This window comes from Aethalodelphis obliquidens, unplaced genomic scaffold (assembly GCF_003676395.1).
Source record: "Aethalodelphis obliquidens isolate GAN/ISIS:26980383/991018 unplaced genomic scaffold, ASM367639v1 scaffold6, whole genome shotgun sequence".
Lineage (NCBI taxonomy): Eukaryota > Metazoa > Chordata > Mammalia > Artiodactyla > Delphinidae > Aethalodelphis > Aethalodelphis obliquidens.
Genome location: NW_020837950.1, coordinates 23,077,075 through 23,089,900, shown reverse-complemented (window position 1 = coordinate 23,089,900; position 12,826 = coordinate 23,077,075). Strand labels below are relative to the sequence as shown.

General features: G+C 40.5%; 1 protein-coding gene across 1 annotated transcript in view; it reads left to right on the top strand.

The window, feature by feature from the left end:
• The first annotated feature begins 885 nt into the window (after window positions 1–885).
• Window positions 886–12,826, top strand: part of STIM2 (stromal interaction molecule 2) — a 171,491-nt gene continuing 159,550 nt past the window's right edge. Inside the window, exon 1 of the mRNA XM_027103201.1 lies at window positions 886–1,547. Within this exon, the coding sequence (XP_026959002.1) occupies window positions 1,151–1,547 (397 nt within the window). The 5' untranslated portion in view covers window positions 886–1,150. The remainder of the gene's footprint in view (window positions 1,548–12,826) is intronic.

Genomic DNA, 12,826 nt, shown 5'->3' with positions numbered 1-12,826 from the left:
GTGTGTGTGTGTGTGTGTGTGTGTGTGTGTGTGTGTGTGTGTGTGTGGCGTGCTTCTTTTGAGGTACGTAAAGCCAAATGAAATCTGAAACACCGTTTTTCTGTCAACCTATTCAGCTGACGGCAAAGACTCCTTAGGGTGGGGTGCGGTTAGGGAGGTGATGAGTTCAGGTAATGTCTGAACATAGGAGAGTAAAGGCTAGACCAAATCCTTTTCAATATTTACATTCAGTGGCGCTAAATCTGGCACGGTCTCCCATTTTTTAGCTGTGGAAACTGGGGGCAAATAACAACGTTTCTCAGCCTTAGTCTCCTCTTTTGTAAAATGGGGATGAAAACGATATCACCACCTAACTTTTAGAGTTATAATGTGTAAATCTGTAAAGCACTTAGGACATTGCCTGGCACACTAGCACTTAGCAAGAGCTTTAAGTCTTTGGTAAGTAAAACGCTATGACCTCCACTTCCATACTGCTAGCCTCTTGTAAGCCCCACCTATACCGAAATTCTGGAGACGCCGCTGTTTCCGATTACAAGGTTTTCTGACCCATGCAATTATTTTTGCTGCCATCTGCACGGTTAAAAGTCGCCCAAACGATTTCGGATGTCCGTACTCTTCTCCCCGTCCCCTTGGTTCCGCTTCCCGCTCCCCCGCCCCCGCCGCCTCAATCGCGGTGGGGGCGTGAATGGGGGAGGGGGACGTGAATGGGGGAAGGGGTCATGTCCGCCTTCCTCCCCACCCCCTATCTTCGCCGCTCAGCGAAAGCCTTGGAAACCACCCCACGGCTCTCGTCCTACCCGGAACGCCCCCGGGGGCGGGGCTTGGGTGCCGCGCAGGCCCAATGCAGCCCCGTCGCGCCTGCGCAGTGGAGGGGCTGAAGGAGGCGGGGGATTGGTATGCGAGCGAATGTGTGAGGGGAGGAGGCGTCCGGGCCGAGCGTGGTACTACGACGGGCGCGGGCCGGAGGGGGCGGGGGGATGCGCCGCGGCGGCGGCGGCGGCGGCGGCGGCGGCGCGGACGCTGGGACTGGTGTTTGGAGGCGCCAGAGCAGCGGATCCCAGTCTTGCTGCCGCAGCAGCGCGAGTGTCGCGCGCGGCCTGAAGACGACGTACCTTTTGCTCCTCACCTTTTTTTAAAATAACCGAAACCAATGAACGCAGCCGGGACCCGAGCTCCAGAGGCCGCCGGTGCCGACGAGACCAGGCTGGAGCCCGACAGGAGCTCGCGTCTGAGGCGGCGGGGGCGGCCCGAGGAGTCGCAGGAGGCGGCGGCGCCTCGCGAAGCGGGCGAGTGGCTGGCGGCCGGGGCGCCGCCGCGCTTCCCCCCCGCTCCTCCTCCGCGTCCTCATCCCGCCACGACGCCCGGCCCGGCCTCGGGCTGGCTGCGGCGGCGGCGCTGGGCTGCGCTGCTGGTCCTCGGGCTGCTGGTGGCAGGCGCGGCGGACGGATGCGAGCTGGTGCCCAGGCACCTCCGCGGACGGCGGACGGCGGGCTCTGCCGCCTCTTCTCCCGCCGCGGCGGGGGGCGACAGCCCGGCGCTCATGACAGGTGAGGGCCGGGAGGGCGGCGGGCGGGGCTCGGCCGGGCACTGCGGGACCCCCATCCCTGGGAGGGGCCCGCGCCCCCTGCCCGGCGCCTGCTATTCGACGGCCCTCGTCAGTGCGCGATGCCCAGACGCCAGCGCCCCTGCAGCTGCTTGGGCGCTGCACTCCGGACGCTTTCCCTCTCCCCCATGATACCCCGCCCTCGTCAAAGCCTCTCGACGGCAGTCGCTTCCCCGCCCTTAAGTCTGCTCTCCGGTGTTCCACGCTGAGCAACGCGGTGGTTTCTCTTCCGTGCTGCAGAAGAGCCAGCAGGGTCTGCAGGGTACTGGACTGATGTTTTTTTTTTTTTTGAAGCTGCTAGAAGAAGTCAGCAGCAGCAATGCGGTATTGAGTCCGCCTTTGGTGCTGGTGTTGCAAAGGCAGCTGGCCCCGAGTCTCACAGGTTCAGAGACCCGCTGAGCACAATGTCCCAGGGGAGGCTGCTGGAGAGGATTCTTTGAGAGTCATAATACCTAGTGGTATTTAGTGGTTCCTTATTAGTTTGCGGAAACCTCTAAGTCTAATATGGACTTTTTGAGTGGGGAGAAGACCGTTATAAAGGATGGATAGATAGTATTTGCTGGTGGGAGCATCACTGGGTGCAAAGGTGCAGAAAGCTGAGCAGGTTACCAGGAATATACCGAAAATTTACCAAGTGCAGGATATTCGGTGCTCGTATTTGAGCAGCACAGTTCTGATAGACTGCAACAGCACTTTTTAAAAATATGGAACGTCTTGAAATTATTGAAAACTGGCGAACATATGTGGTAAGGTGAGGTAGAAAATTGAATCCTTTTAAAGCTTTCCATTGTCATGTACTACTGATAGGTTGTGGTTTAAGTAATGATGTAAGGATCTTGAAGTGATTTCTTTTGGAAAAGTAGTGGAGTTTAAAGTAAGCTTTTTTTTTTGTACTTTATTTTTAAAAGTACTTTGTAGGTTTTCTGCATAATTGCAAGACTAAAAAGGAAAAAGTAAAGTGGAACAAGATGACCCATCATTAATTTAACCAAAGTGATAGTCCAACAGGCGTTTGAAAGTTACTAACAGCTGCTGTGAGTGGAGCTCAGGAGGTCTATTCTTTAGAGCAAAGCAGCTATTCACTGGGTTCAATGACAGGATGTTTACTATTCTAGAGAGGACGGTGTTGGTAAACTTTCCAAGCTCTTTGGAAGTTGTAGTGTATGGAACATAATGATAGGAATATTTAGCTTGCTTTACCCTGAAGTATATTAAGCCCTTTAAGTGGAAATTGAAACATCAGACTTATAGCTGGGTAATTTTGATGAAACGATTACAGAATGATCAGTATTAGGAGTGTAATAGAGTTTGAGTGAGAGGTTAGATTGGATAGTTTTATGCTTCAGTAGTCTTATAGTGATTATTGGGAAAGTAGCAAGATAAAACTATAATGTGAAGGTTTAATGCCTCATGCACGAAGGGAAGCAGAATTACTTGGGTTTCTAGAAGCTATAGGAGTGTGGCTCTTGGTTTCTTGAGCAGAAAAGTTTGGTTAATAAATAATTGGCTAGTGTTTTATCAATATGTAGTTGCTAAAAGGGCACATGATTCGGAAAATGTAGTATTAACCACTAACAGTATGTTGTATATCGTGTAGATTAGGTCAAGAAAATTACTTAAGATCGAATTTTATTTTAATAAGCTGTTTATAATCCTTCCTTTTGAAGATTTAAATTCCTCTGAGTTATTTATGGTATTGTGAAAAAGGAAAGGTGATTCTTATTGGATGAAAAGTCTGATATATCACACAAAATTAGTTTGTGCTGTAGTGCTTTAAAATAAGTTTACTAAAATAATATTGACCCTGGAATTTATTTTTAATATTCTTAATATTCTTTCCCTTTGTTAGAATATTGATTTTTAAAAATAAATTTATTTATTTTTATTTTTGGCTGCGTTGGGTCTTCTTTGTGCTCACGGGCCTTTATCTAGTTGCGGTGAGTTGCGGTGTGCGGGCTTCTCATTGTGGTGGCTTCACTTTTTGTGAAGCACGGGCTCTAGGTGCACGGGCTTCAGTAGTTGTGGCTCGCGGGCTCTAGAGCACAGGCTCAGTAGTTGTGGCGCACGGGCTTAGTTGCTCCGTGGCATGTGGGATCTTCCTGGACCAGGGCTTGAACCCGTGTCCCTTGCATTGGCAGGCGGATTCTTAACCACTGCACCACCAGGGAAGCCTGAATATTGATTTTTTGAATCATGTAAATCACTTGAAATTTAAGATAATCAAATTACACAGTATACAGATTAAATTGGGTCATTTTAATAAGTTTATGTAAATACAGTTCACAATGTTAGAGCATACTGAAAATTTCTTTGAATTATATGGTCAGTATGGGGCTCCTTCCTATTCTGATTGTATGAATAGTGCTTTCTTTTGTGGTTTCCATTTGTAAATGTTGTGCTAAACCCAGAACATAATTAATTATTGCTGTTGTACACTTCAGGAAGTAGAAGCATAGACTGAACTTAAAAAATACTGTGTTATCATAATCTAGGCAGTGTTAATGGATAGAAATGGAATAGAGAGTTTTAGTAATGAAACTGAGCTTCATGTAAATGTTGAAAATTCTTGTAAGAATTTTGAGAGAATTGCTATCTTTGGCTCTATTTTAAAGATGTCATTTAACTGTGAATTCTTAATAGCTCTGAAAATGACAACCAAAGTCACTTTATCTTCTCTTTTTCTCTTCAGATTAGTATTTTAAATACTTAACCTTGAGGAACTTCATAAGAGTTTGCCTCTTACTAATAAAATCTAGAAAACAGTCTTTTCCACTGAAGTTTGCCTCTCAAGGGTTTTACTTTAGAGGTTTAGTGTATTTTAAGAATAAATTGCCTTTAAATCATCTACTGCATGCTTAGTTTTGAGCAAGTAGGTGTTCTTTTAAAGAGAGAGACTATGTCACATCAAAATAAACAGGCCCGTTGTCATAAGAATATTGGTTTATATTTCCTTTTCTTTTTTTTATATTACCTTTTCAGGATTCAGTGTGTGCAAATGTTTTGATAAGGTGAAACCATTAACTATTTACAGTGCTGTGTAGTAAGGGCTTAAGTTATATATATATATATGTGTGTGTATATATTGATATATAAAATTTTAATAATAATTTAATAATAACAATACATTTATATTTAGGGTTCTTACTTTCAAAGTGATTGAAATTTAAAGCAAGTTAGGGATTGGTGATTGAGTGCTTGTTGATTATAATCTAAAGCAGTGTTTGAATAATTCAAAACATCACTGTTTTTTTTCTTTTTTGCCTAACAGATTCAGAGTCAATGAATTGATCCCAGTAGGCAGTGATTGATCTCATCCAGATATGGTCCCTGAGAAATAGCTTATGAAAGGGCACACACGTATACAATAGACATACACACATACATAAATATATCGCATGTTTATAGAACACAATTATTTATTCTGACAAAATATGTATATTTTGTCATATATATGTTATATATATACATATACATGTTACTTTGAGTAATATTTTGTGAATTTGCACGTGTTAATGTTTTCATTGTGACAATAGTTAAATTCATAGTGTACTTCACATAGTGTTAGAAAATGTTTTTCCTCCTTTTGTGAAGTTACTCTTTTTGAATTTAGCTTAGGATTTCCTGAAGCTGCCTTTTGATGGCTAGGTCTTCTGCTGTATCCTTTTTTTTTTCCTTTCCCACAGTTATCATTTACCAGTCCCTTTCATTTTTTAAAAAAAAAATTTTTTTTTTTTGATGTGGACCATTTTGAAAGTCTTTATTGAATTTGTTACAACATTGCTTCTGTTTTTTTTTTTTTTTTTTTTTTTTTTGCTGTACGCGGGCCTGTCACTGTTGTGGCCTCTCCCGCCGCGGAGCACAGGCTCCGGACGCGCAGGCTCAGCGGCCATGGCTCACGGGCCCAGCCGCTCCGCGGCATGTGGGATCCTCCCAGACCAGGGCACGAACCCATGTCCCCTGCATCGGCAGGCGGACTCCCAACCACTGCACCACCAGGGAAGCCCTTGCTTCTGTTTTATGTTTTGATTTTTTGGCCACGAGGCATGTGGGATTTTAGCTCCCTGACCAGGGATCGAATCTGTACCCCCTGTATTGGAAAGCAAAGTCTTAACCACTGGACCGACTGGGAAGTCCCATACCAGTCCCTTTTTTTACTAGTCTTTGGTCATTGCTCTAGGTTGTTTTTTTCTTTTTCCTGTTGCTGACTACAGAATTAAAGAACATACTCGTATCCCTTTTGATCTAGTCTATTCTGACCATTTAAGAATTGGTAGTAATCTTATTGGTCTGGAAACATTGCATCCCTTGGTACTCTTTTTGAGAATGGTATGGCAGAACTGAGTGGTCTCTGTTGGGAATCCCCTGACACAGGAAAAACTCAGAGGGCCAGCTGGAAAAGTGGGTTCAGGATTTAGTTTAATTTTAACAATAGGATCCACACAGGAATTCTTTAATTTGCTAAAGGCTTGCTTTGTGATTGGATACATGCTAATGTTTTTAGATTAATTTAGACTTTTGAGTAACTGTATCAAGTATTTTGGATATTGCCCTACTCATTGATAATAATGCAGTGTGGAACATTTTCGGAATGATGCATGGAGATCTGTATTTGTGTATAGGGTAGCTAAAGTTTGAACTCATTAAGCTAATGTTAAAATTAACACCTAATAATATGATTAGCAAGCCATTTTTGATATTCACCAGAATTTGGACCTTACCTTATTAAGACCTACCTAGGAGATTACTTCTGAATTGATCAGATTTCATCAACCAAGCAATTATTAAGCATATGCCTATGCCTAATACCATGTAGTACGAATGGGAAAAAATACAAAAGAGACTAAGACATGGGTCTGCCTATTGGGAATAATAGGTATATTTATTAAACTATTACTGGCAGTCAGTATTGTGCTAAGTGCTTCATATACATCACTGTTTTTGATTGTGAGATTAATTCTGTTAGATAGTTGCTTTTTTCATGTAAGAGATGAGGAAACTGATGCAGGATGATCTTAAGTAACTTGTCCAAGGTTACATTTAGTAAGTAGCAGAGTCAGATGTTGACCTGTGTTTCTCTGATTCCAAAGCTTTGATTCTTAGCTGGTATGTTGTATGCTTCCTTATACACACAACTAGACATAATAATGAGATAGACTGTGATTAACAATAACAGACCTAAAAATGTTGGAGAAAGAAAGGCTACTAGAGACTATTACTTGGAGGAGGGTTGGTTTTGAGCTGGACCTTGATGTATAGATAGGGCTTGTTGTGGAGATGAGTGAAAAGGCTTTCAAGGAGGAAGCGTATGCAAGAATAAGGAATAAGTTAATAGTTTTCTTTAGAGTTAAGCATAGGTTGTATGTAGAGTGGCAGAAATGCAAGGAGAAAGGTTTGGCCAAATTATCAAGAGCTTTAATATTCCTTAGTTTATTCCCTGTGTATCAAAATGTCAGCACATCTAAAACTGGGGTACTCAGCCATGTGTTGGAGAGTATGGAAAGCCACAGGAAAGTTGTGATACATTTTCTTGGCATATTCATTTTACTAGATTATTTTGAAAGCAAACATTAAATATTTAATAGATAGTAATTTAAAACATTTAACAACACTAAACATGCACAAGTTATGGAAAATGTAAGTTTACTTTAAATTTTAAGGTCAAATGAAAGGCTTAAAAAGGTATTTTGACCTTTCAGAATGTTTTTTTCATGAACTTAGAGTTCTAAATCTATTATCCTGTCAGGGGTTGAGAAGCCCTGTGGTTTTTAAACATGGGAGTGACATGACCTCAGTGTTTGAAAAGCTAAGTCTAGGTGGATGGAAGTGAGGAGATAAGAGAGATAAATAAAGAGGCCAATTAGTAAGCTATATAGAAGTGGAGGTCTTGAAAGTTTAAAAGATACAGTGGCTATGAAAATGTTTAGAGGAAATTTTATAAAATTTCCTTTATGGTTAGATTAGAAAGGAATCTATTTATATAAAGTCTAAGAAATAAAAATTGCCTTTAAACTTTTAAACTCCTAGAGTTTGTAAAATGACTTAAATTGGTACAAGTCCTTGAAAATAGGCAAGAAGGAACACTTTGTTGTAGAGCGTCTTTATTTCAAATGTGCCTATTTAATTAAAAAATTACTGTGTTTTTATATGATTGGACTTATGTGATGATTTACAAACTGTTTATATGAAACTTTTTAGTATTCCATATTTAAAAATGCATGTTTATTCCTTAACAAAGGATAACTGTTTCCAGATTGAACTAACATTACAATGCGTCAGGGTTGAACTCCCCCCCAGCTGCCATTTGAATAACAGTGTCTCAGAGTATTGATATATTATTTGTTTCAAAATTAACTTTTGAATTTCATTGTGTGAATTTCACACTTGATCTGTAGATGATTTCAAATGCCAAATCTAAATGATTTGTTCCTTTCGTTATCATTCTAGATCTTTATATTAGTAGGTATTAGATATTCAATCCGTCTTGACACTTTCTAATCCTACCTTCAGTAACGATTCTCCTTGACTGGTTTCATTGTTGCAGATTTGAGGTTGGTTCTCCCCTAAGCCTGTGTCCTCAGTCTGTGTTCCTCTAGTCTACCTGAACATTTCCTCCTCAGAGAACTTCATTACTAGGAAAGTTCTAAATTGGGGGTGGGGAACCCCAAGCCAATGATTGATTTGACTTTTGGCTTTATTTCATTTGGCCCTTGAGGTGATACTGCACAACCATCATGGCTGCAGTCCTGAGAGTAATTTCCTTTCTGTTAGGCTTTATCAGCCATCTCGTCTAAAGTGAAACAACTTTAGGATTAAGGCTAAGATTAGTTTTAGAATGTTTAATAGTGACTTTTAAGTGTTTTCTTAAGATAGTGGTAACGCCCCCCCACCCCAGGACCAGGAAACCAGAGTATGACAAACACAGTTTACTTGGACTAGTTCATTTCAGAACTCAAGTGCCTGTATCTGTCCCAGTGTTCTTGCAAATGAATTTATCTTTTTGTGTGCCTGCATCTTGGCATCTGTAACTTACTCTTTTTCCTCTAGTCATTTTCACTTTCTCTACCTCTCTCTTTGATTTTCCTAAACTTGATATTATATGGAACTGAAAATGTCAAAGAATATTTTAGTGAATTAAGTAAAAACTGGTTTTTAAATTTTGAAAATATTTGAAGTGAGTATCTTATTTAGGTAATTAAAAAATAGTAAGAAACCTCATCATAAACCCCCAGAATAATGAAAGTGATTCGTAATTGTTTCTTAAGTGAGTCTCAATAAGTGAAAAAGGTTTTAAAATCCTTACTTGAAATTTTTCCCTGCTATTCACAGTGTATGGGTCCATGTTATTGCACTCATGTTTTCTTTGCACTATTGTTTTTCTTTCCTTTCAAAAATACGTGATGTTGAGTACTAGATAATCTTAGTTCCCCTTCTTCTTTACTCCTAGTCTCCAGCAATAAATCTTTTAATTTTTCCATTAATGACAAGTATGTAATTTTTCCTCTTTTCCTGCTCTGTCATCTTCATCTGTTCTTTCTACTTTGTCACAAACATTCAGACTGTGTTAATCCTTGATATTTCTTTCTTCTGTATTGCTGTGTACCAAATTAAAAAATAAGCTTCTCCAGATCTTTGTCCAGCTGTGGTACAGGTATCCTTTGCTGTTTCTTGAATTTGCTTTTTTAAATATACCTTGCAGTGTGCATCCAGTATTTGATTCTAGGTCGGTCGAAATGGATCCTAAAAAACCCAGAGGCTAAAAGTGAGAAAGTCAGACTTCAGTGAATGTGTGTGTACGCATATAGTTTTGAACATTTTTTAGTGACTGTTTTGTGTCAGAATGATGCAAAGAACTGGGAATATAAAAATTGAACATTTTTATTGTTGCAAGAACAATATAAACTTGAAAATTGCTATAGAGTGGATTATATAATTTTAAAAATGTATAAATATCATTTAAAAAAATTGAGGTATAGATGATATACAATATTATATATGTTTCAGGTGTACAACGATTCACAATTTTCAAAGGTTATACTCCATTTATAGTTATTATAAAATAGTGGCTGTATTCCCTGTGTATCCTTGTAGCTTATTTTATACATAATAGTTTGTACCTCTTAATTCCCCACCCCTATCTTGCCCCTTCCCCGTTCCGTCTCCCCACTGGTAACCACTAGTGCTATATATCTGTGAGTCTTTCTTGTTTTGTTATATTCACTAATTTTGTTTTTTATAATTCCACATATAAGTGATATCATACAGTATTTGTCTTTCTCTGACTTATCTCACTTAGCATAATACCCTCCAAGTCCATTCATGTTGTTACAAATGGGAAAATTTCATTCTTTTTTTATGGCTGAGTGGTATTCCATTGTGTGTGTTTGTGTGTGTGTATGTGTACACACGCATACATACACACCACATCTTCTTTATCCATTCATCTGTTGATGGACACTTAGATTCCTTCCATATCTTGGCAATTGTAAATAATGCTGCTGTGAACATTGGGGCGCATGTACCTTTTCAAACTAGTGTTCTTTTTTTTGGATATATACCCAGGAGTGGAATTTCTGGGTCATACGGTAGTTCTGTTTTTAGTTTTTTGAGAAATCTCCATACTGTTGTCCACAGTGGCTGCATCAGTTTGCATTCCTACCAACAGTGTGCGAGTGTTCCCTTTTCTCTATGTCCTCACCAACATTTGTTATTTGTGTTCTTTTTGATGATAGCCATTCTTTTTTTTTTTTTACATCTTTATTGGAGTATAATTGCTTTACAATGGTGTGTTAGTTTCTGCATTATAACACAGTGAATCAGTTATACATATACATATGTTCCCCTATCTCTTCCCTCTTGCGTCTCCCTCCCTCCCACCCACCCTCCCTATCCCACCCCTCTAGGTGTTCACAAAGCACCGAGCTGATCTCCCTGTGCTATGCGACTGCTTCCCACTAGCTATTATTTTATGTTTGGTAGTGTATATATGTTCATGCCACTCTCTCACTTTGTCCCACCTTACCCTTTCCCCTCCCCATATCCTCAAGTCCATTCTCTAGTAGGTCTGTGTCTTTATTCCTGTCTTACCCCTAGGTTCGTCATGACTTTTTTTTTCTTAGATTCCAGATATATGTGTTAGCATACGATATTTGTTTTTCTCTTTCTGACTTACTTCACTCTATATGACAGACTCTAGGTCCATCCACCTCACTACAAATAACTCAATTTCGTTTCTTTTTATGGCTGAGTAATATTCCATTGCATACATGTGCCACATCTTCTTTATCCATTCATCCAATGATGGACACTTAGGTTGTCCCCATCTCCTGCTATTGTAAATAGAGCTGCAATGAACATTTTGGTACATGACTCTTTTTGAATTATGGTTTTCTCAAGGTATATGCCCAGTAGTGGGATTGCTGGTTCATATGGTAGTTCTATTTGTAGTTTTTTAAGGACCCTCCATACTGTTCTCCATAGTGGCTGTACCAATTCACATTCCCACCAGCAGTGCAAGAGTGTTCCCTTTTCTCCACACCCTCTCCAGCATTTATTGTTCCTAGATTTTTTTTTTTTTTTTTGCGGTACGTGGGCTTCTCACTGTTGTGGCCTCTCCCGTTGTGGAGCACAGCCTCCGAACGTGCAGGCTCAGTGGCCATTGCTCACGGGCCTAGCCGCTCCGCGGCATGTGGGATCTTCTCAGACCGGGGCACGAACCATGTCCCCTGCATCGGCAGGCGGACTGTCAACCACTGCGCCACCGGGGAAGACCCATGTTTCTAGATTTTTTAATGATGGCCATTCTGACTGGTGTGAGATGATATCTCATTGTAGTTTTGATTTGCATTTCTCTAATGATTAATGATGTTGAGCATTCTTTCTTGTGTTTGTTGGCAGTCTGTATATCTTCTTTGGAGAAATGTCTATTTAGGTCTTCTGCCCATTTTTGGATTGGTTTGTTTTTTTGTTATTGAGCTGCATGAGCTGCTTGTAAATTTTGGAGATTAATCCTTTGTCAGTTGCATCATTTGCAAATATTTTCTCCCATTCTGAGGGTTGTCTTTTGGTCTTCTTTATGGTTTCCTTTGCTGTGCCAAAGCTTTGAAGTTTCATTAGGTCCCATTTGTTTATTTTTGTTTTTATTTCCATTTCTGTAGGTGGGTCAAAAAGGATCTTGCTGTGATTTATGTCATAGAGTGTTCTGCCTATGTTTTCCTCTAAGAGTTTGATAGTTTCTGGCCTTACATTTAGGTCTTTAATCCATTTTGAGCTTATTTTTGTGTATGGTGTTAGGGAGTGTTCTAATTTCATACTTTTACATGTACCTGTCCAGTTTTCCCAGCACCACTTATTGAAGAGGCTGTCCTTTCTCCACTGTACATTACTGCCTCCTGTATCAAACATAAGGTGACCATATGTATGTGGGTTTATCTCTGGGCTTTCTATCCTGTTCCATTGATTTATATTTCTGTTTTTGTGCCAGTACCATACTGTCTTGATTACTGTAGCTTTGTAGAATAGTCTGAAGTCCAGGAGCCTGATTCCTCCAGCTCCGTTTTTCGTTCTCAAGATTGCTTTGGCTATTCGGGGTCTTTTGTGTTTCCATACAAATTGTGAAGTTTTTTGTTCTAGTTCTGTGAAAAATGCCAGTGGTAGTTTGATAGGGATTGCATTGAATCTGTAGATTGCTTTGGGTAGTATAGTCATTTTCACAATGTTGATTCTTCCAATCCAAGAACATGGTATATCTCTCCATCTATTTGTATCAACTTTTTTTTTTTTTGCAAAACGCAGGTCTCTCACTGTTGTGGCCTCTCCCGTTGCGGAGCACAGGCTCCGGACGCACAGGCCGAGCGGCCATGGCTCACTGGCCCAGCTGCTTCGCGGCATGTGGGATATTCCCGGACCAGGGCACGAACCTGTGTCCCCTGCATCGGCAGGTGGACTCTTAACCACTGTGCCACCAGGGTAGCCCTATTTGTATCATCTCTAATTTCTTTCATCAGTGTCTTATAAAATTCTGCATACAGGTCTTTTGTCTCCTTAGGTAGGTTTATTCCTAGATATTTTATTCTTTTTGTTGCAGTGGTAAATGGGAATGTTTTCTTGATTTCACTTTCAGATTTTTCATCATTAGCATATAGGAATGCTAGACATTTCTGTGCATTAATTTTGTATCCTGCTACTTTACCAAATTCCTTGATTAGCTCTAGTAGTTTTCTGGTA